Source organism: Crotalus tigris, unplaced genomic scaffold (assembly GCF_016545835.1).
Source record: "Crotalus tigris isolate CLP2741 ecotype Arizona unplaced genomic scaffold, ASM1654583v1 scf7180000017736.1026742, whole genome shotgun sequence".
In the NCBI taxonomy this organism is placed as follows: Eukaryota; Metazoa; Chordata; class Lepidosauria; order Squamata; family Viperidae; genus Crotalus; species Crotalus tigris.
The window spans coordinates 39,860-64,126 of NW_024096602.1; the positions used below are offsets into that span (position 1 = coordinate 39,860).

The 24,267-nt window shown below is 39.3% G+C and overlaps 1 protein-coding gene across 2 annotated transcripts in view; it reads right to left on the minus strand.

Annotated features, from left to right (window-relative positions):
* Nucleotides 1-3,526: 3,526 nt before the first annotated feature.
* Nucleotides 3,527-24,267, minus strand: part of LRMDA (leucine rich melanocyte differentiation associated) — a 172,125-nt gene continuing 151,384 nt past the window's right edge. The window contains exons 4-6 of one of the 2 annotated variants that reach the window (XR_005556273.1): nt 8,040-8,124; nt 5,602-5,986; nt 3,527-4,837 (exon numbers count right to left, since the gene is read on the minus strand). Coding sequence is in view for 1 of the 2 variants with exons in the window: in XM_039339609.1 (XP_039195543.1) it covers nt 5,963-5,986; nt 8,040-8,124 (109 nt within the window). In the remaining variant the exon portion in view is untranslated. Of the gene's footprint in view, nt 5,987-8,039; nt 8,125-24,267 lie in introns of both variants that reach the window. The other variant, XM_039339609.1, reaches the window with a different exon arrangement.

Genomic DNA, 24,267 nt, shown 5'->3' on the forward strand with positions numbered 1-24,267 from the left:
TATATATATATATAGCGCAGTGTTTCTCAACCTTGACAATTTTAAGGCATGTGGACTTCAACTCCCAGAATTCCACAGCCAGCATTGCTGGCTGTGGAATTCTGGGAGTTGAAGTCCACATGCCTTAAAATTGTCAAGGTTGAGAAATACTGATATAGCGGAAGCCATAAACTAAATCAATGTTTTTCAACCTTGGCAACTTTTAAGAGGTGTGGACTTCAACTCCCAGAATTCCCCACTCAGTAAAATTGAGAATCACTGATCGAAGTCATTTTTTCCCCCCTGGTACTCATCATGAACACGGGTTTTAAGGTTGTAAGAACATTTGAAATCTAGAAAAAGAACAAAATGATCCTTTTGGGGCAGATTAGGGAGAGAAAAAAACAGTCTCTTCTTGAAAGCTTCCAGTGATGGAGCACCCACAGCTTCTAGAGGTAAGCTGGTTAATTGTTCTCACTGTCAGGAAATTTCTCCTTAGTTCTAGATTGGATCCCTCTTTGATCAGCTTCCATCTGAACACAGCCCTTGATTAGATAGATGCTATCTAGCTATCATTTAACATGTAACGTTACTTTTATTTCTTGACCTGGCTATTCAAAGCATCTAAGCCAGGGCTTTTCAACCAGTGGTACGGGTACCACCTGTGGTACATTGGCACCTGGCAGGTGGTACGCAACCATCCTAGAAAAGTGGTAGCGGGGGAGGGGAATGAGAGCACCGCCAGGCGGGCAGGCAGGTGTCTTGCTCGGCTGTGCCTGGGGGGGGCACTTTTTTCAGTGCCATTGTAACTTTGAACAGTCACTAAGCGAACTGTTCTAAGTCGAGGATTACCTGTACTTTATCATTTTTTTCCTTTTTTTTTTTTTTTTGGTCATCTAGTTTTTGACCCCTTGCTAGGCGACGGGTGGTCCTCGGATATTGCCATGTCCTAAAAGTGGTACAATGGGTGAAAAGGTTGAAGAGCCCTGGTCTAAGCCATCGGCTCTTGTCACATATTCTGGATAACGCCTGCTAGTGCATGAGTATTAAATACAGTTGCTCCTAATCAATAAGAATGACTTTTCCATTAATATTCTCCTGCTGTTCACTCTGTGTGTCTTGCTTTAGAGAAAGAAAGCAAATAAAGAATTAGGAATTTTATGTGCGTTTTTTAAAAAAGATGTAGGACTGGAATAAGAGGTTATGCTGGTACCAGATGAAGTGGGCGGGGAGCACATTTCATCGCCTTCCTTCCGTAAATAAAAACCACCAGGAGACGGTGAGTTCTAGTTTCTCCTTAGGCGTGAAAACAGGCTGGGTGACTTTGGGCCAATCACCAGGAGACTGTGAGTTCTAGTCCCGCCTTAGGCATGAAAGTCAGCTGGGTGACTTTGGGCCAATCACCAGGAGAAGGTGAGTTCTAGTGCCATCTTAGTCATGAAAGTCAGCTGGGTGATTTGGAGACAGTCTCTCTCTCTCTCTCTCTCTCTCTCTCTCTCTCTCTCTCTCTCTCTGTGTGTGTGTGTGTGTGTGTGTGTGTGTGTGTCCAATTCACCTCCCAGGTTGCAGGTATACTTGCTACCCTGAGTTATTCCTAATTTATCATTGTGGCGAAATGGGCAGCAGATAAATTTAATAAATAAAATAAATAACAAAGGCAGGATAACAAAATCTAAAATAATAATAAAATACAATCCTTCCATAAAAGAAAGGAATCCTTCTGTTTTTGGTGAGATGCTTGAATCCGACTCGTGGGCCAATTTAATAAACATTTCATTCCACATTGCAACTACACCTAGATAGACGATCTGAGAAACAAACAGTCACGTGTGGTTTCTTGTGCTCAGTTTTATTTTATAGATTTTTTTTCCACTGACTCTTTATTCCTACTCTGCTGAATGAAAGCATCAGAATAGCAAAGGACAAAAAGAAAGAAATTATAAGGGATTTTCTATTAGTAAACATTTCCTGGAGCAATACATGGATTTTGTTGAGGTTTGATTTCAGATTTTGCTCAAAAGGGGGGGAAAAAACACAAGTTCATCACAACTCACGAGATGCAAAGAAATGCAATTGAATGAGGAGAAATAAAATAAAAGAGAAGGCTAAAATGCAGGTTGTTTATATGCACTCTTTAAAATATTAAAAGTTCATTCCAGTGAGAACATATAGCTTATATCACATACACAAATATGGAAAGCAAACATTTTAAACCGCTGAAATAATGGCTATTGCCATTGTGTATAGAGAAATTATTAAGTTTATTACAGTAAAAATTGCTTAAATAGAAATTGTCCAGCTGTTACAACAGACCTTTGCAATGATCGCAATTTTCTCAGGCAGATACTCCTTTTGTGCATCAGACAACTTCCTGCAATTAAGGGATAATCCCACTTTATAATTCTGTGATTTAGAACACTTTCTTCTACATTGCAACCCACGTGGAACCCCACAGCCAGCTCTTTTTATTCAATTTTGCTGCGTGAAACACACAACTGCCCTATTGTCCAATCTATATTTTGAGCTGAAACAAATCTGGGCTAGGAAATAAACATTAACCATAATAGGAAGCAAAAAACCGTTATGCTTTGAAAAATGCGTGGCTAAAACACATCATGCAATCATTATTTTTGGTATCTTCACTTTTTAATCAATTAAATTTTGCAAAGAATGGTTATAGTGACGAGGAAGCCCTACGAAGAACAAATAGGTTGCCTCATTCATATCGATGTAGGTCAATTTTTTCCCTGATATTCATCAAAACTGGCACATCGGTTCAAAGAAGCTTCTTGAACAAGAAAATTGAATGTTTGGGAGCATACTAAGGTCCACATTTTTAAAATTTTTATGGAGCATTTTTGAAGAAAAAAAAAGAAAATAAAAAAGAGACAAGAAAAAATAAAGAAAAATAAACACAGAAATGAGTGAAGGAAACATATAAATCTCAAAGAATTTGGTTAATTTTTCTTTCAGTTTTTCATCTGTTAGCTTTAAATCCTGGCTATATCATATCATTTGGAAAACTGCAGACTGTTAAAATGAAAATAATATGGGGATATCAATAGTAGCAATCAACACAAGGTAAATCATAAAATGAGATTTACAATAAATTCTACCCAAGCAGCTCAAAATCCATTTTCATCTAATAGATCATTGAAAGTTAGAATATTCACATTTTAAGTAAAGAGAAACTCGTATTTTGTATGTTGTACAAGGCCATATGGGATCATGACTCCCAAATTGAATTAAATTATTTTTTTAGATTTATATCGGAAGATTTACATATGAAGTTATTTCAGACATTGATTCATACTCAAAATAACACAATAATAAAATAACAGAGCTGGAAGGGTCCTTGGAGATCTTCTAGTCCAACCCCCCTGCTCAGGGAGGAAAATGTAGACCTGGGGTCTTCAAACCTGGCCCTTTTATGACTTGTGGACTTCAACTCCCAGAATTCCTTAGCCAGGCACACGTGCCTGGCTGAGGAATTCTGGGAGTTGAAGTCCACAAGTCATAAAAGGGCCAAGTTTGAAGACCCCAGATATAGGTTGAAAGTGCAGTGCTGCATTCTAACCACAGTGTCACCATGGCGCAGGACCAATAAAGATAGCTGTAGTCTTTCTTGCCATGACTGTTTCCTGACCAGGCCCTCTTCAATCAGTGAACATTTAACCCATCCTCATGTTGGGTTTTTCCTTACCTCTCGTTATTGCTCATAGGAGGCAGGGTGTGCTAGTATATCTATATATAGACAGGGATCAATTAATTTGATATATGGGATGCCTTATTTTACTGGCAATTAATTTTGAACAGCAGTTATCAATTTAATTTTTTTTTGGTCTTGGCCTCCCATTTTTTAGGGGGTGCTTTCTGACAGCTATCCTGCCAGGCAAACTTATTGCTGGTCTCTCTAACTCACAAAATACTCCGTTGAGGCATAGTTGCTGAAATTAAAAATGATAAACATGAAAAATGGGTCTGATTTAATGTTTGCAAATTTTCTGCATAACTATGGCAACACACCCTGGAATAAAACATTTTGCCCCTCTGAATTGTTAGCAGCTTTGTAGAAATTAATATCTGGTGTTACTATTGCAATTAAAATTTAAAGATATATGCAGTAATGTACTAACCAACCATATCAAAGTATCCGATTTCATCTATCTATCTGTCTATCTATCTATCTATCTATCCATCCATATCTATCTCTCTATCTATCTATCTATCTATCTATAAAATATATCTGTCTATCTATCTACATTTACTTGCACAGTAGGACATTGATTGAAAAAGTTATCCTTTTACCTCTGACATTTACAACACCGTCAAACTACTTAGTAAAGCTGTATTACCATTATTCTCCACATCTTTCCTATTACCTCTGTCCTTCTCTTGTTATGACTATAACTTTGTTGCTTGTATCTTGCAATTTATATTGTTTTATTTAGTATCCTAATATGATTTATGTTGTTGCTTAGCTAGTACCCTCTGACTATCACTAGATGTTGCATCTTATGATTTATGATAACTGTACTTTTACGTTGTTTATGATCATGATCTGTTACTGTTACTTGTATGTACATTGAGAGCTTATGCACTGGAGACAAATTCCTTGAGTGTCCAACCATACTTGGCCAATAAAGAATCTGTTCTGTTCGTTCCGTTCCGTACCATTCCGTTCCATTCCATTCCATTAGATTCTGTTCTGTTCCATTCTGTTCTGTTCTACTGAAATCCAACGTGAAGAAAAGAAAAGTGGCCATTGGTTTGCTTTGTTATTGTGAAATTGTGAGTCTCAAAGCTGCAGGAGTGAAGATCTTTGACTGTTTCCATGAAGCATGGCTGAAGTTGTTTCCTTTAAGTGAAAAAAATGGAGTTGGGGATTGGACAACTCCAAAGGGCTCTGCTTCTTTCAATTAAATTTCTGGAATCAATAGAAACTCACCCATGACACATATACACCCAATTAATGTAATGCAATACTTGAGCTACGATTCACGGATGTACTTTAAGTTAACCAAGGGCTTGTACGTATGACCTTCTACAGACTGAGATAGTCTACTCTTACTTTTTCACATCTCTTGCTAAAATACTCCTAGCCAGTTCTGTCCTCCTCCTTATGATCCTTTGAACTCAGCCTTTTGTAACTCAAGAGCATCCTGCTGTGAGTATAAGTGAATGCAGCGGTGTTTAGTTGTTTTTCGGATTAAATTTATTGCAAACATGCACGTTCTTGACAGCAGATTTAAAAAAAAAAACCCAAAATAACGGAGCATGTGAGAGAAAAGTCCAAAGGAGCCAATTTCTTTGTAAAAGCACCTGATGGACATTGTGACAGCCTGATTGCCTTCCACCACCGATTTTGGGAACATGTGAAAAATACTGTGCACTGCTGGCTGGTATGTGGTCCAAAATGACTCATAAATCTTCCTTTATCTCCACTGCGGTGTTAGCAGAAAAGGATGAACTATGTTTTTTCTCCCCCATCTCATTCACATGTCTGTCTGTCTGTTAGCTGTGCCCTTGAGCAAAGATTACTGATGACCTACCTTTGATGTATGACACATCAGAAGCAGCAGCTTTTCATCAAGTGAATTAATCTGGGAAATGTAAACCTACCTGCATGTCTCTTTGTAACTTCCCACAATTCTTTTGTGCACTCCCCTGAGCAAGGCAGAAGTTCAGTATTGGAAAAATTATTCTCCAATGAAGCAAATTTGCCACTTATGTTTAAAATACAGCCTAAATTATCTTGAAAGCATCTAAAAAGGACGCTGGTCACCAAACGGATCCCTTGGCGTTCTGGGAAAGGAGCCTTGCTAGCTTCAGCCTTGAGGGCTGCATAATTTGCTGGGGATTCCTCTGATCTTGCATTGTTCATTATGATATTGCCACGGAGCAAAACAGTTTGGGGTGTTGATCAATGAAGAGGAGGCTTTACGTGACAGCTGTCTTTCCTCCACGCTGATACTCTATCAGCTCAGTCTGGAAACCGTGCACTTCTCTGTAAAGATGGCATTATGCATTAGGGCAAATTTTCCCCCGCAAATTAAATCTGTTACACGGTGGCATATTCTTTCTTTTCCTTCCCTCCCCTTTTATCACAACACAATAAACAGAGGTAGCTTTTAATCCTACAATTTTCAGGATGTCCAAAGGATAACCCCAGCTAATTATCCCAATCTTGACAGCCGACACCCAGCTCCCTATTTCTGCTTTTATTTGCTTTGCTTTCCCTCAACCTGCATAAAAACGTAGCTCAAAACAACTCTGCTTTACGTTGACAAGCTTCTGCAAAATCAATCACCTCTGGGGTGTTAGGACTATTTATCCAAGCACTGCATCTGCCTATAAACTGCAAAGCCATTCTTCCCTTCAATTGTTCAGTATTTATTAAACCTCTTAGTAAAACAAAGTGACAGAACTATAAACTTCTAGGTATAGTTTTCACGGAATTGGCTTAAGAGGGACTTGTAAAAATAGGATTAATGGCATAAAACGTGCAATATATAAATACAGCCCTTAGGAAAACGGAGGAGTAAGGGAAAAATATCAAGCAATTACATCTCTAGTTCTGAAAGCTGTGGTATTATAGGGTAATATTTCCTTAATGTTAGACTTCATTAACCCTAAGATAATCTCTCATAAATTTGGCTCATTTTTAAAGTGAAAAAACTATGTTTATTAAACTACTGAATATGTTTATGAAAACAAGACATAATCTACTGCCATAAACTTCTTGTCTTTATCTGAATAATCAAGCACCTCATAAATAAAATATCACAGAAAGTGAGTGCTAAAATTCATTACCGTAATCGCTCGGCGTATTCATCATCTATTTCATTAACAGTCCTTCTCCTTCTTGAATAAATGGATTCTTAGTCTAACAGAGCAAAACCATTTACAAGACAAAATGCTAAGCTGCTTTTTCTCATTTTCCCTTATCTGCGCCTGACTTTCTTAAATTAATTCTTCCCCTAAATCTTATTGTTTCTTTCCAGTGTAACTCAGCACATCAGAGGCCTTGAAAGAAATGTAAGCTGAAGAAATAGGTCTGTAGAGTATAAGTTAATTAGAGATCTAAGTGACTGGGGATGAGATTTGATGGCATGTGGTGCCAGGGAGAATTTAAGAAACTAATCTTCATTTAAAATGTTTGAAAATAGAGCACAAAATATGAAGTGAAGAGGCTCCAATTTCATCTCTGCCGCAGCAATATTTTCATTCTGGGGTTTACTTAAAAGTAACATGCTGGCAGAAGACGACAGTTGCTCCTTAGAGCAATTATTACTCAGCAAAAGCTAAAATAAAACAATGCAACGTATGCAAAAGTCTTCCATTCTTTCTCTCTTTTTTTATTTTTGTTCTTGGAACTGTTCGCATGATTGACTGATTGCTTGGTTAAGGGCACTGATGTGCCCAGTGGAAATTGGAGGAGACATCAGATATATTTATGTATATGTATATGTATATGTACATATACATGTACATATACATATATGTGTGGTGGACCGAGCGGAGGGGTCGAGCAGCCAGAGAGGCACGAAGCCGAGGACCCCAGCCTGAAGCTAATTTTTTGTTGCCCAGGCCCAGAATGGATTTCCGGAAGTAGCATCCACACAGAGAACCGGTTGTTCACATATTTGAATCCCAGCACTGTGTATATGTGTGTGTGTGTGTGTGGAGAGAGAGAGAGAGAAAGAAAGATGCAGATACAGATATAGATATAGATGATATAGAGATAGAGATAGAGATAGAGATAGAGTTAGGATTACATACATACATGCATGCATGCATACATGCATGAATATATTCTTTCCTAAATGAGAACAAAACTCTGTTTTATGAATAAGATTGTGGCCATGAAATGCCTCTGGGAAATTCTCATGGGTGAAGAAAGGAATATAGGTTAGACTTATACAGAACTGAAAATGAGCAAACTGAATTTTGTTTTGTTTTGTTTTGTTTTGTTTTGTATTTGACACTATTAATTTCAGAATTTTCAGAGTGGCATCCATTTAGGTCTGTCCAAGATGGTGACCCTTTCATTGGCATACCCTTGATGAAGCCCAATCTTCCCTCGCTTGGGATGTTCTGGAGAAGATTTGGAGAAGCTGCTCTAATGGTCTCCTCTCGCAAATCCTATGGAATAATAGGAAAAGATCACCAGATTTCCAAAGTTTTCCATATTTGGAATTAACACTTCTAGGTTGCAAAAATCCCAGGGAATATGTAATTAATCTGACCAATCATAGCAGTAGGAATTGTTCATCCAAAATCAGTAGCAGAAAATAAGCAGAAAATAACTTGTTTATATTTGACATTCAAAATTGTGGCTATTAAAACCATTTCCTTGAAGATCATTATAATTAAGTATCTGACTTTATTTTACTTAAGCAAATAGAGAACCTATTTCATTTTACTGTCATTTTATACGTTGCACTTATTTTAGACATTTAATCTAATTATTTTTTCCAGAGATCATTTTACTGCTAATAAATGAAAGACATGAAAAATTAAATTGCGTAATAAAGCGGGAAGGGGATTTGGTTCACAAGATACAGTGCTCCTGAGAACTGGGGTAGATTTAAAATTATGTAAAAAAAACTACTGCCCAACAGAATTAGGAATGTTTGTAGATTTTAAAATACGAATGAAAATACATGGAACTTAATGGTAGAGTGTTAACATGACTTACAGATAATACTAATATATTAATGGAGCTAGGAAATAAACAAAAAATTCTACATACCACTGCACTACTTTGGAACTAAAATTGTTAATAAATGTGTCAAATCCTATATAGATGCCATGTATTTTAGATATGTCTTCGGATTTTCCAGTTAGAGACTACATAAATGATTAGTAAGATCAATTTTAGTATGCATAGGGTTTATTTTTTAAAAAAACTATAACTGTTGTAGCTGCAGGTGGGCAGAAAAGACAAAGTTTCCTGCTTTCAAAGGATGTGGCCATATTCTTTTAAAAAATAATAGTATACATAATTTATGTTATACACACACGATACAGTACATAATTTATATTAATATACCCGCCACATAATGCAGACATAAAATTCCTGATAAAAAAGACAACAATAACTCTGGATAGTTTTGGCAGTACTTGGAGACAGCAGAAGAGAAGAGAAAGAACCAGAAATACAAAATACAAAGACCTGCAAATCCTTAAATAAAGATTGATAGATAGATAGATAGATAGATAGATAGATAGATAGATAGATAGATAGATAGATAGATAGATAGAACAAGATAGATAGATAGATTAGAACAATTAACCAGTGGAACAACCTGCCTCCAGAAGCGTTGAATGCTCCAACACTGGAAGTTTTTAAGAAGAGACTGGACAGCCATTTGTCCGAAATGGTGTAGGGCAGGGGTAGGCAATCTCAGCTCTTTTATGACTTATGGACTTCAACTCCCAGAATTCCTGAGTCAAGCTATGCTGACTTGGGAATTCTGGGAATTGAAGTCCATGAGTAATAAAAGAGCCAAGGTTGCCTACCCCTGATGTAGGGTTTCCTGCCTGAGCAGGGGGTTGGACTCGATGACCTCCAAGGTCCCTTCCAACTTTATTATTATCATTATTATTATTATTATTATTATTATTATTATTATTATTATTATTATTATTATTTTGGATCATTGCACAGTCAGCCAGATGTTCAGACTGGATTTGGCATTTTGTCTACCTATCGAGTCCTTACCCAGGACCTGGGATAGGCAGATGTGGATGTTTGATGGTATTACAGGTATCGTCGCAAGATGGAAGCAATTCCTAGTAAGGCCGCCTTTTGCAATTGACTAATAGCAAATTTGTCAATGCCAATGGTGTTCAAGTGGTGCTCCAGTTGTTTTGGGATTGCACCCAAGGAGCCTATGACTATTGGTGCTACCTTTGCTTGCTTTTGCCACAGTCTTTCTATTTCTATTTGTAGGTCTTTGTATTTTGTTATCTTCTCCAGTTCTTTCTTGTCTATTTTGCTGTCTCCAGGCACTGCCACGTCCACTATCCAGACTTTTTTGTCTTTCTTATCGACAATTGTTAAGTCTCGGGTGTTATGTTGCAGGTGCTTGTCTGTTTGAATTCTGAAGTCCCAGAGCAGTTTAATTTTATCATTTTCTATGACTTTCTCTATTTTATGATCCCACCAGTTTTTGCTTACAGGCAAATGATTTTTTTGCAGATCTTCCAATGCACCATTGTTGCTACTTTGTCATGCCGCTGCTTGTAGTCATTCTGTGCAATCTTCTTGCAACAGCTTACCAAGTGGTCCACTGCTTCTTCAGCTTCTTTGCATAGGCGGCACTTACTGTCTGTTGCTGTCTTCTCAATTTTGACTTTATATGCATTTGTCCTTAAGGCTTGGTCTTGTGCAGCCAGAATTAATCCCTCGGTCTCTTTCTTCAATTTTCCTGCTCTTAGCCATTGCTAGGTCTTGTTATTATCTGCTTTCCCAGCTATTTTTTTAACGTATTGGCCATGTAGTGCTTTGTCTTCCCACGCCTCTATTCTGTTCTTCATTTGGTCTTTCTTGTAGGCTAGTTTGGTCTCTCCAGTAGTCAGTAAGCCTTCCTGATATGCTAATTTCAGTGCATCTTCATCATTGTTCTTCAGATATTCTTCCAAAGCCATTGTTTCTTCTTCAACCATTGATGTACTTATAGCATTCCACGTCCACCTGTTTGCCTTGGTAGATAAAGTCTGTCAATGTCACTGCGTGGATGAAGGGCATGATTCATTGTCATTATTTTTCTGGTCTGCCTATCCATTGCTTTTAGTTCTGCTTGGGTCCAGTCCACTATTCCAGCTGTGTACCTAATAACTGGGATTGCCCAGGTGTTGATTGCCTTTATGGTATTTCCTCCATTGAGTTTGGATTTTAAGATCTTCTTCACTCTCTTGATGTATTCATCTCTAATCTTTTTCTTGACTTCAGTGTGCTTGATGTTGTCAGCTTGAAGGATACCCAAGTATTTGTAGTACTCTTCCTCATCCAGATTCTTAATGTTATTTTCGTGGGGCATCTTGATTCCTTCAGTTTTCATTATTTTTCCTTGTTTGATAGTAAGTTTGGCACATTTGTCCAAGCCAAACTCCATTACAATATCTTGGCTATATATACGGACAGTGTTGAGCAGCGATTCTATTTCAGATGATGTTTGTCCATACAGCTTCAGATCATCCATATAAAGGAGGTGGGATAGTCTAGCAGATGTTTTTGATGTTTGATAACCATGTCCTGAGTTATTTAGTATTGTTGACAGAGGAAACAGTGCAATAACAAATAGTAATGGTGATAATGAATCTCCTTGAAATATTATTATTATTATTATTATTATTATTATTATTATTATTATTATTATTATTATTATTATTATATAACCTTTATTGTCATTTTTTACTGTGGGCACAAGGGCACACATTAAAAATGAAATTTTTAAGTGTGTGTTATGTAAATACATAACACACACTTAAACATACTATGTACAACATATGTATAGACCAGTGGTTCTCAACCTTTCTAATGCCACGACCCCATAATACAGTTCCCCATGTTGTGGTGACCCCCAACCACTTATATATCATCGGGTGCCAGGGGCGTGGCCAAAGAAAAGGGGGAAAAAATGGCGGACAGCCTTGTTTGGCGACCCCCGTGAAATGGTCATTCGACCCCAAATGGGGTCCCGACCCACAGGTTGAGAACCACTGGTATAGACCTACACCTTTATATATAAGTAACATGTTAATATTAATCATTGTCCATCTTGACTAAATAACGATAATGATCTCTTTGGTTTTTCCAGTGTTTAAAACTAGGCTGTTCTCCTTACACCAGTTCACCAAACGCTCAACCTCTTTGTGGTAAGCACCCTCATTGTCATCTTGAATAAGGCCCACTACTGTTGTATCATCCGCAAACTTCACAATATGGTTGGTGGCAAACCTAGCAGAACAGTCATGGGTCAAGAGGGTGAACAGCAGCGGACTTAGGAGGCAGCCCTGAGGAGCACCTGTGCTCAAGAAAATGGTGTCAGAAATATTTGTTCCAGCTTGCATTTACTGGGGCCTGTTAGTAAGAAAATCAAGAATCCAGTTGCACAAAATATTCATAAGGCGTTTGATTCTGTTCATTGGGGATTCATGAATGATGTCTAGCAAGGTCGCACTGCGGTCCCTAATTTGACAAAAATATTTTAAAAATGTATTGGCCACTGGTAACAATCATAAAGTGCTAATAAGGCAAATTCAAATGTAATAATACAGTGGCAAAAGGAATGAACCAGGTTTTGCTCTCCCTCCCTTCATTTTTCCATCATGAACTGAAACAACTTATATGGAAAATAAGAAAAAAAAATTCTTGGAGCAAAATTGGTAATGCCAGTTATAACATTATCTTACACACAGGTGATAAAATTTTTTGACGGCATCTTATCACTTAAACTGCATATAAATTGCAATCATCTGAGAGGCTGCTGGCTGAACTATAAATTATATAAATCAAAATTATTGTGCTTTTTTCCCCAAAGAACCATTGACTATAGAATATAAAACATTAGCCGTTTGGATATGATACTCCTTTTGGAGGTTATCCAAACTTAAAGAGATTATTCATAATTAATTGTAGAGAAGCTTGAAAACAATGTAAGCAAAACAGGACAAAATGAGAGGGGGAAAAAATCTATTTTGGCAACCACAATTGAGAGCACTAAGTCAGTTGTTAAACAAAGCGGTCACTAAGCAAAACCACAGCTGTACTTATAATGTTTCTTCAGATTTCCTTTGCTTTACAGACCTGTGAAGGCCGTAAGTGTGAGAACTGGTTGCAAAGTCACTTTTTCATCACTGTTGTAACTATGAACAGTCACTAAACAAGGCAGCCTGTACAGGTAATCCTCAATTTACAACAGTTCATTTAGTGACCGTTCAAAGTTACAACGACACCAAAAAAGTGACATGTGACCATTTTTCACATGTATGACCTTTGCGATCAAAATTCAGAGGCTTGGCAACTGGCAGGTACTTGTGACAGTTGTGGTGTCCCGGGGTCACGTGATCCCCTTTTGCAAACTTCGGACAAGCAAAGTCGAGGGGGGAAGCAGGATTCACTTAACAACCATGTTACTTACTTAACAATTGCAGTGATCCCCTTAACAACTGCGGCAAGGAAAGTCGCAAAACAGGGCAAAACTCACTTCACAAATGTCTCATTTAGCGACATAAATTTTGGGTTCAACACCTGTAAACGAGGACTGTCTACACTTCAGATAACATCGGCCACGTAACTAATTTTGTCTTAGCTCAACGGCCAAAGAATAGTTTTATTTCTAATCTAAGCAATCTGAAATTTAAAAATAAATCCTTTCTCTGGGGATCATGTAAGGGCAGACATCCCAAATCCTAGCTTAATATGTTCGCTATCAAAATTAGTGTGCTTAACAGTGAAAGGAACACGAATTGGAAGGGAAATGGGAGAATATGACACACTTTCCTAAAAGTATTGTCCTCTATAAATGCCTCCTTTTGATCAACAATATCAGTGCTAAATTGAAACTTTAATTAAAGGGTGGACGTTCATTCTTCCGAGCTTGTGAGTTGGTTTCCAAACGTTTTATTACCAGGTTAGGTAACATCTTCAGTGTAGTTCAAGGCATGGCAGTGTTCTTCAGTTTATCAGGGCTTCAGGTGTGGGCGTGTGGAGTGAGGGTGTTGTGATGGGTCTGACCCAGGGGTAGGCAACCTTGGCTCTTTTATGACTCGTGGACTTCAACTCCCAGAATTCCTGAGCCAGCCTGGCTCAGTTAATAGTGTTGATTCAGTCTACATTCAGCAACGCACTAAAATATATAAACATTAGAACAGCTGTATGCAATGAAGTTTCATTTTAATGTACGCCAATGAGTGTACATTCAAAGTGCCAATTAAGTTATTATTCTATTCTATTATTCTATTCTGTTCTAACAGGGGTTCCCAACCCCTGGTCCACAGCATGCCAGAAGCCCCATCCACGGGATGCAGGCAGCACGCGAAACCATCCCCTCCCTCTGGTCCACCAAAAAACGTCTCTCCGTGGAACCGGTCCCTGGTGCCCAAATGGTTGGGTCCCCTGCTGCAGTAGAAGATGTTATAAATTGAAGGTGCATTTGGGCGTTGGTAATGAATTGGCTTACTTTCAAACAAACTTTCAGCTCCATTCTTTTTGGAAAAATACTGAAGATATTAATCACGGTATAAGAAAATGTAAGGGTTGAAACTATTGATCGAGGTGGGAAAGACTCTTGACAAAGAAAAATATGTAATGAAAGTGCAAACAGTTAATAATTTCATTTCCTCTGAATCCATATCCCCTAATAGCAGAGAGACAACACTAAAAACTACACAGAATTTCTCAAATTTTATGTCGGTTCCCAGGAACCAAGAACCACACGAGGAGTTGCTTCAGAGCAGTTTCTTCATTGCTGCTCTCCTATAGACAAATGTCTTGGCAAACTAAACCAAGGTCCCCAACCACTACGAGCTGTGGCCCATTCAGAACTGGCTACGTGAGTGGATGGCCAGCACAGGTGCACATGGGTGCAGCTCAACTTGCGCAAGTAATGGGCCAGTGCACATGTGCGCACAGCTCAACTTGAGGGACAGTTCCCCTCTCCCCTCTCTGGCAGGGCTGCCAAGCCATAAAGATTGGGGAACGCAGGAATGAAGTGCTTATCTGCCACTTATCATCCACCCTGTTTTCAAACAGGTTATCTAAGAATCAAGTCTTGAATCTACCTTCAAGTCTTCAAGTTACCAGGCATGCTGGCTGGGAATTCTGAGAGTTGAAGTCCACAAGTCATAAAAGGGCCAGGTTTGAAGACCCCTGGCTTAGAGAATGGGTGAAGATTTATATAAACTCAACAATGTTTTCATAAGAAGCAAAATGGTCTACATACAAACATAGAAACATTTCTAAGATAATCCCTATTGCCTGATTAAACCCCAAATGAACAAGTGGTATCATGCAGATTAAAAAAAATATGTGTGTGTGTGTGTGTGTGTGTGTGGGTCTTTGGTTATTCAGGTTTTCTCCCACGTCAAATTGGAAGTGTCTTGGTGACGTTTCGACGAAGTCCCATTCGTCATCTTCAGGCTGGTGTTTTTGGCTTCATGCTCCTAGAAGCACGAAGCAATGGTGCATACCCCCACTGGCAGTTAAAAGGAACAGCTAAGACCACACATTGCTCCTCGAAGCACGAAGCTGAAAACACCAGCCTGAAGATGACGAATGGGACTTCGTCGAAACGTCGCCAAGACACTTCCAATTTTACGCGGGAGAAAACCCGAACAACCAAAGACCTACATACAAACACCCGCAAAAACCTCAGAAAACACACACACACACACACACACACACACACATATATATATATATACACACACACACACACACACATACACACACACACATGTGTGGTTTTTTTCCCTTTTTGAGGGTCTGCATCAAAAGATCCTTAGCTTCCTCCAATAAAATCAGTGAATTAGGTTAAAAGAGTTGACATCTTCAGTACTTGCAATCTGCCATTATTTACCTTCGGGTCATATTGTCAGAGGTGTCAATTGTTATCAGAATGCAAAAGTGTGGTTTTGGAGAATTACTCCTTAGTGTGGACACAGGTGGACGCAACACATGCGCGCATGCACACAATTGATGTGCCATCTGTTACATTTGTGCATGTGAGAACAAGTTGACCTGCCTTAAAACGGTCTTCCTGGCCTCCAGCATATTGTATCTGAGTCCCCAAAACCAACACCTACGTGCCAAATACCCTGAGCGTAATTATTTTACTTGTCGCTAAGAGCCTGCTAAATATTTGAAACAACAAGGCAATATCAGTAAGTATACACTTTAAGCCACACATCCAATTCTCTGTGTGGAATGAACAGATGTGATCTTACTAAGGCTGTAGCACAGTTCAACAATAATTTGTCATATCTGACATACTTTTAAATTGCATATACCTGCCAAATTCATACAGCAATTACAAGCCTGTGTATCTGGCACATTTTAACTTGCGGTGCCTAACCAATTTATCAAGTTGTGCACACAAGACAACCTGAATGTTTTCTCTACTGACACAACAACAAGGCCGACTAATGTCTTAAAATTCCTTTATAGGTGTTTTATGATGCAGCCCAACTGTTTCAACACTCTAGTGGCCGGACTTTAATGTGGTTCAAATGGTTCTAAATACCATCATTACATGTTTAACATCTGTGAAAGTTGGACCAGTAAAGGCAAATATTTTGAAGCTTTGCCTGTCCAGCTTTCATTAACCTGGGGGGAGGGGCGACCTTCAACTTTTGTTAATGGCTTTCCTATTGGGGAATGGCACTTGAAGTTCAGCTTTCAACACAGTCATTACAATGACCTCAAAGTATGGTGTTAGAGAAGGGAAGGGAAGATGGAAGATGGAAAAGAAGGGAAAATGTAAAGAAAGGGAAGAGAAGGGAAGATGGAAAGATGGAAGGGAAGGGAAGGGAAGGGAAGGGAAGAGAAGAGAAGAGAAGAGAAGAGAGGAGGGGAGGGGAGGAGAGGGGAGGGGAGGGGAGGGGAGGGAAGGGAAGGGAAGGGAAAGGAAGATGGAAAGGAAAGGAAGGGAAGGGAAAATCAAAAGAAAGGGAAGAGAAGGGAAGATGGAAATATGGAAAGAAAGGGAAGGGAGGATGAAAAGAAATGGAAGGGAAGGGAAGATGGTTTTCTGTGTCACTAGAGAATCTCTGTCGCAGATTTGTAGAAACTCCACCTTAACCACCTTCAAGCAAAGCTCTAAAAGCATAGCTTTTTCTGTAGGTGTTTTATGCTGGGGACATTTGTCTCCTTTGTTGCTCTGCTTACGTAAGGTTGCTTGCCTCCTGCTTCCTTTTAATCTCTGCAGCTGCTCAGGAGCATTTTGGAGGTGGGCAGCCTCAAGATTCCATAATCAACCTTGTAATAAAGTCTACGGTTTGCATTTCTAAACCACAAAACTTGATCAGTGTTTGTGTTCTCGCTGTGGGCCCCTTATGTATAAAACTTATTTTGGTGGTGGGGGGGATTTCGCATGAAGACCTTATTTGCCACCCTTTCATGTCAGTGGTGCTATAGAAGGTGGCCAGGCTGAGCCCGAGGGAGGGGTCAAGCACGCTATCAGTCTTGAGTCCCTTCATGTCCACAAGAGATCTCAGTCCAGCCCCCCTTGAATTCCATTGACTCTTATCTACTGCCAATTTTCTTTGACCGTTAGTAGCTCAGATTCTTGTAGAGAACTTAAGCTTGCAACCAATTTTTATACCCATTTGGATCTTCTGATTTTCCAGGCACTTGACAGTTGGTAAAATAATGTAGAGGTTTGAAGTCTCTTTACCTGCAAGTAATTAAAGTGTTTTCCAACAATAATCTATATTTCTTTTCAGGAAGCTAATAAAAACAATTTGATCTGGCTCTCTTTGTAGCAATGTAGCAAGAATTGGTGTATATTCCTAAACCATATGTACATATACACAAACACACACGTGTTCGTGCATGCACACACACACTGTGTGTGTGTGTGTGAGTGTGAGAGAGAGAGAGACTACATATAATGGACAAAACCCTGTTCTAAAATGGTCCATTTGCTTTATTTTATCTAGAAATGGCATATGCATTATGTATGAATTTCAAAATGCATTGGATTTATATATATATATATATATATATATATATATATATATATATATATATATATATATATATATATATATATATATATATATATATATATATATATAAACACACACACACACACACACACACACACATATACAATGTCTTAAGCATCATAAATGATCTAAAAGCATGTTCAGATGATTGTCTGCCATCATGTTTTTTAAAAAAACACAGGCCTACTTATTTCCCAACCTGTCATAAGATAAAGACGATTACAATCGAACTCCAGTAACAGTAAACCAAAGTTACTGATCTACCTAGCGAGTTATAAAACTCAAAACTGGCCGTAAACACCTCTGTACTTGGTTTAGCATATTGCCTTCTGTGAAAACGACTTTATTTACTTAGTGGTAAATCTTTGTGTATCAAGGAGTGCTACAGAAGGCGCAATACATAAATTATCAACCCGAGAGCATCCAACTAGTTAATCAAACAAATAGGACATGTAACAAAGAGAAAAGCTATAAATATTGACAACAAGCTGCTCCAGTCACACAAACATTCAATACTTTAGTTCTCAAGTGTGAGTTTTATATCAGTCCCCGAGAAACAGTTTGTATTCTCCAATAAATTTTTACAGTTGATTCACCTGCCTGAGTTCCTTCAGCCATTTCCTTCAGAAGCTGTCAAATCCGCCAACTATAATATATGGGCTGACCAGCAGGAACAGCTGTAGCCATTCACCGCCCTGCCTCCTGCCCTCTGTTCTGCATAAAATAATACATCAAGATTAATTGATTTCCTGTCAGTCTCACAGAACAGAAAATTAATTTTCATGTAGCTATTTTGCCCGGCATATGAATTTCAAACATGGCAAGTAATTTAAGTTTTTAATTATTCATAAGCCAAGGAGGATGGAAGGCGGTGGTGGGTGGGTGGGGAGAGAGAGGCCACAACATATGAGCTTCAAAGAAGCCCAAGGCTCTAGTCTGCCCTCAGATAACCAGAACTTGCTAATGTCTATATAAATAATATATGTGTTCACATACATCTTAGTACAACATCGTTTCTCCCACTCTGACCCGACACTTCAGGGGTGTAGAGCTGCGGTTTGTCAAAGTGGCTGTTCATCAGGTACCCATCATGGGTATGGAGGTGGCATGCCAACCACCTCAAACTGACCTCTCGGGGCCTGTGAAAAGGCCACTCTTGTGAGGAAGACTCAAAAAAGAGCTTTCTGTTCTCCTTTTGGGCTGAAAAAGAGAGAAAGACCGAGAGAGTGGAGGTGAAGGCTGGTTTGAGTGATGGCCATAGCTGGTGTAGAAGAAGGAATGGCAGAACCCAAAGGTGGAGTCAAAAAAGGGATCGGCCTATATGTAGCCACAAGTAGAAACCAACCTCCTTGAATTCTGCTGATTGTTATCTAACTCCAAACAAATGATGGACATACACAGCACCCCTTGTTCTTCTCAGTTCACAAAAATGCATGATGGGGAAAAAAGATACGAGAGAGAGAGAGAGAGAGAGAGAGAGAGAGAGAGAGAGAGAGAGAGGGAGAGGGAGAGAGAGAGAGAGACAGATTATTCCCTGGAGAGAAAAAGAAAGAGAAGCAATATGTCACATCATTACACAAAAGAAAATATAGACTCTGGCCACTGTAGTAAAGGGGTTGAAAAGAATTCCAGAAGAATTCCACGATCTGCAGGCGTCTCCAAATTTGTTCCAGCTCACTGGTGGAACATTGGGAAAAACAATATATGGGATTATTTTTTAAGATTTTTTTTTCTTTATGTTTTTTTTCCTCTATATGCATCTTGGAAGCCTGAAAATGTTTGATAAAACTAATACAAAAGTAAAATTGATCAGGCTTTTTCGGAATAAAACGAGTCCGTATTTGGTCATAACAGCCTGAGCTGTTTTTCCATTTCTCCCGAGATTAAAGCAAAACATTTTTCAGGAAGGCCAGGTGAAGCAACAAACACTGCAAAGAATCCAGGAATGAAGTGTGGTTTGTGGTTGTGAATACATTAGCAGAACTGTGAAACACTGCCTAAATTCCTATTTTATCTTATACTAAACAAAATCAAGAGGGTAGAGATTTTTTTCTAATGCTTCCTTCTGTCTCTGGCCTGTGTCAGTCCACCTCCTCATTGACAACTCAGTCCTTCCTTCCCCACTTCATGTCAGATCTTGCCCAGGTCAGCCTTTTGACCCTCCCCATCTGGAATGGGATGGGATGGGATAGAATAGAATAGAATAGAATAGAATAGAATAGAATAGAATAGAATAGAATAGAATAGAATAGAATAGAATAGAATAGAATAGTTGGAAGGGACTTTGGAGGTCATCTAGTCCAAACCCCTGCTCAGGCCAGAAAGCCTATACCATTTCAGACAAAAGTCTCTTCTTAAAAACTTCCAGTGTTGGAGCATTCACAGCTTCTGGAGGCAGGTCCTATCCTATCCTATCCTATCCTATCCTATCCTATCCTATCCTACCCTACCCTACCCTACCCTACTCTACCCTATCCTACTCTAACAAGGAGAGTAGTTTTTCATTCAGATGAGATTCCCAATAACCATAACTGGACATGGGCTGCTCTCTGCCTTGCATGGACAGAAACCCAGCCCTGATCTCTTCCCATGTGCTTCAAACCACAAGGCCATTACTCCTGCTCTTCCCTGCTAGGGTCACCTATTACTCCACAATGTATAACAGAACTGTTTGCCTTAACATAATGCAGCTATTTATAATGCTGTAATTAAAATGCTTTTTAAGGACTCCCCAGTCTTCAAACAGAGTACAGCTCTGCTGCCATGAAAGAGTATCTGCTGGCTTTAAAGGTCTTTGTTTCTATCAGCTGAATTGGCTGCAAGAGGTTCTAATTATTTTTAGAGGTCTAATTAGCATTTAGTATTACATTACTACAAACTGAAGCAAAATTGTACCCCTTCTCCAATAAACAGCATTCACAGTGTGCAATCAAGCTGCTGTGTGATGCAATGAGAATTAATAGCACTCGGTGCCAATGGTAAATCCTACAACTCCCGCTGTGTGTGTTTAACAATTTTTCACTCCTTCCAGATTGTTCCCATCAAGCGCAATTCCCAAGATCCTAATCAGCTCCTTCCACCATCAATAGTACACAGAGATCTGAGCACCGAAAATTATCTGCAATTTCAAAAAGTGCTTTGTTGCATTATTAGGCCACTGACCTAAGAGGTAATGGGTAAATAGGTTCGGAAAAATGTCCAAAGAACAATATAAATTAAAAGCTTACAGCCTTGCCTGCTGCTTTCACTGGAGCTGCAAATGGTTAGAGTCTTCACACGTCTCTAACTAGCTGCTCAAAGGCCAACAGTGTTCTGTATTTTAATTAGGATTTGTTTTTGTTTAAAATTCCCTTTCAGGCAATCACGCTTGGGCTAATAAATACCTAAATAGGCAGCTCACAAAATTACACAAAGCTTGCCCTCTGGTTGTTTTAAGTTTGGTGGGGGGGAGTTCCCCCCCCCATAAGTCTGCAGAACTACTCACCTAGTCATTCAGATGTTCGGTGGACTAAGTAGTTCCACTACACACCCAAATCACTGGGCTTTGTAGTGTTATGGCATCACCTAATTCAGTTGGGCAGATCCTCCCTTGTTCAGATATTACTCACTGAAGAAGATCTTACAACCGGGGTCTTCACACTCGGTCCTTTGATGACTGGTGGACTTCAATTCCCAGAATTCCTCAGCCAGTCATCAAAGGGCCAAGTTTGAAGACTCCTGCCCTAGACCATCAGAATAGCAGATAAACATTGGTTGACTTCAATTATAATGGAAGCAATGAAGATCCAGATAACCAAGGCACTGCAGTTTTTTAGAGCAGTGGTTCTCAACCTGTGGGTCGGGACCCCATTTGGGGTCGAACGACCATTTCATGGGGGTCACCAAACCACGCTGTCCACTATTTTGTTCCCTTTTCCCTAGCTGTCCTACTCCCTCTTATTGGTGGCCACACCCACTTGGGGGTCACCACAACATGGGGAACTGTATTATGGGGTCACGGCATTAGAAAGGTTGAGAACCACTGTTTTAGAGGAAATCCAGCTTGGAATCAGTGAATTACAGAGTTGGAAGGGACCTTGGAGGTCTTCTAGTCCAACCCTCTGCTAATTTGAGAGACCCTGCACCATTCATTTCAGACAAGGGGTTGTCCACTCTCTTCTTATAAGCCTCTGGTGATGGAGCACCCACAGCTTCTGAATGAGGCTCAGCTTATTATAGCGAGAACAGCTCTGATAGCTTTGATTTTCCACCAAAGGAGCAGTTAACAAACGTATTGATTTGGAGCCAACATATTCAATATGGAAGAAACCAGATCATTTGAACAAGAGAACCAATCAGTTGCTGGGAATTCAAATTATAGCTCCCAACTCCAAACCTCATTGGCACATGAGACCCTTATGAACTAAAGAGAAGAGGGCAAGCAAATCCTGCGGATGATGTTACCTAGTTTGGTAACGCAACATTCAGGAATTGTATTAAAACAAGCTTGGAGAGCAAACCACAGCCAAAATTCTAAAACCCAAGCTACAAATATTTCTTGTTATTTCAAAGAATAGCTCTTGCTCAGAAAGCATAGGAACACAGGCTTTGACACTCAGCTCTCCTTCGACTCACAGAGACAGAAGCAGCAAGATGTTCAAACCAATTAGATAGATATTTTATTCCTTGTTTAATTTGTTTCTTGTTTGACCAGACCAGAATATCTACTCCACTGGAAGGCTACACTACTTTTATTGAAGTTGGCTGTAACAGCGGAATCTGACAAGCTTGATTGAGCTTGAACCACCTTCTCTCCCCCGCCCCCCTTATGCTCCTGTGAATCCAGGAGAACTGCTTCTGAAGGGATGTTATCTCGTATTGCTCTGGAATTGTTTTTAAAAATGCATCTCCCTCTTTTCCTGTGACACAATAGCAGTGCTCCAGTATTTGAGGGGCTGCCCCAAAGAAGAGGGGATCAATCTATTCTCCAAAGCCCCTGAAGGCAGGACAAGAAACAACGGATGGGAACTCATCAAGGAGAGAAGCAACTTAGAAATAAGGAGAAATTTCCTAACAGTGAGGACAATCAACCACTGGAAGGGCTTGCCTCCAGAGATTGTGGGTGCTCCATCACTGGAGGTTCTTAAGAAAAGACTTGTCCAAACTGGTATAGGGTTTCCTGCTTGAGCAGGGGGTTGGACTAGAAGACCTCCAGGGTTCCTTCCAGCGGTATTCTCTGATTCCGTAGCTGACAGTTCCTGTGTTATCTCCATCAAAGTTATTTTTCTGACTCTGTCTTATCTAGATTCTTGAAATGTCTTATGGGCCCATGGGCCAACCATATCTGATTCTACTTGGATTTCTCAAGATCAGCCAAGGTCATCTAGGTGTTGCTTCATAATCCCACAGGGAATGCTCCTTCCTATTACAAACCCTAAGACCTACATTTGACCTCCATCCTTTCAATATTCCAAAAATTTACACATATAAAAAAATGTGCCTGTTTTACTAGGCACTTAATTATTATATTAAATTTAGCATCCATTTTGATCTATGTAACTTTTTTAACTTATTATGTTCCTGATTTGTTCTTGGTTCCCCGTTGGACTGTTTGTAGATAGATCTCTTTAGGCAAGCTTTTAAAGGTCAATAATTTTATCATTTGTATTTTAATGTATATGTTTTTTGTCTTGCCTGGTTGTTTTCAGTGTTAAGGTGGGAGCTTCTTAAGGGAGTTCATTCTGAACCGCAATATATGACATATAAGTAAATAAATCCACAAATCCCCCGGGGGCAGAGAGGATGGTTCTGCAAAGGTGGAACTCTGCATTCTTAACAAGCTAGCAGAGTTTCCCTTTCCAGCAGGAAAGGATTACCCTTGGCAGTCAAATGATGCATTTTGACAGGGTCTAGATGTCTGTTGCTACTCAGGACTTCTGCTCCAGGGATGTTTGGCTGGACAGGCAAAGGATTTAGACCCAGGCTATATTATATTTGCAAACAGAGAGTGGTGTGGTAAAGGACATTTTGCTTGCCTTTGAGAACATACTGAACAAGGGCATTCTTATTTGAAATTGCTGAATTCTGAAGAATTCAACCTTTGCTTTTTCTTAAAGAGATAATCCCCACCACCCTATCACAACAACAGATTTATAAGGCCACTAAATCAAAGAGACCTCAGATGTCTCATGTTTAAAACTTGGGGGGGGGGGCAGGGGGAAATAACAATCCAGATGCAAATATTAAGTCTTCAAGGGCAGCCCCATATAAAATGCATTACAGGAACTCAAAGGAGAGCTAATTAAGGTATGTATGAGCAGCCAGGTTTGCTGATCCACAAGAGGGCAGAATCGGCGCAGAGGATGGAAGGAGTCAACAAGATATGTCGAGAAATTACTGGACTCCATTGTCACACCAATGTGAAAGATAAACAAATATCCAGGGTATTAATGTGTTTTAAGAAAACAAAAACAGGGTTGCAAAATCTAAATGTAAGTTTTAGTCTGTTATGCTAATGGTGTTCCACTTTTTCCTATTCCCCTAAACTTTGGAAAAAGTTCAGAGAAGAGC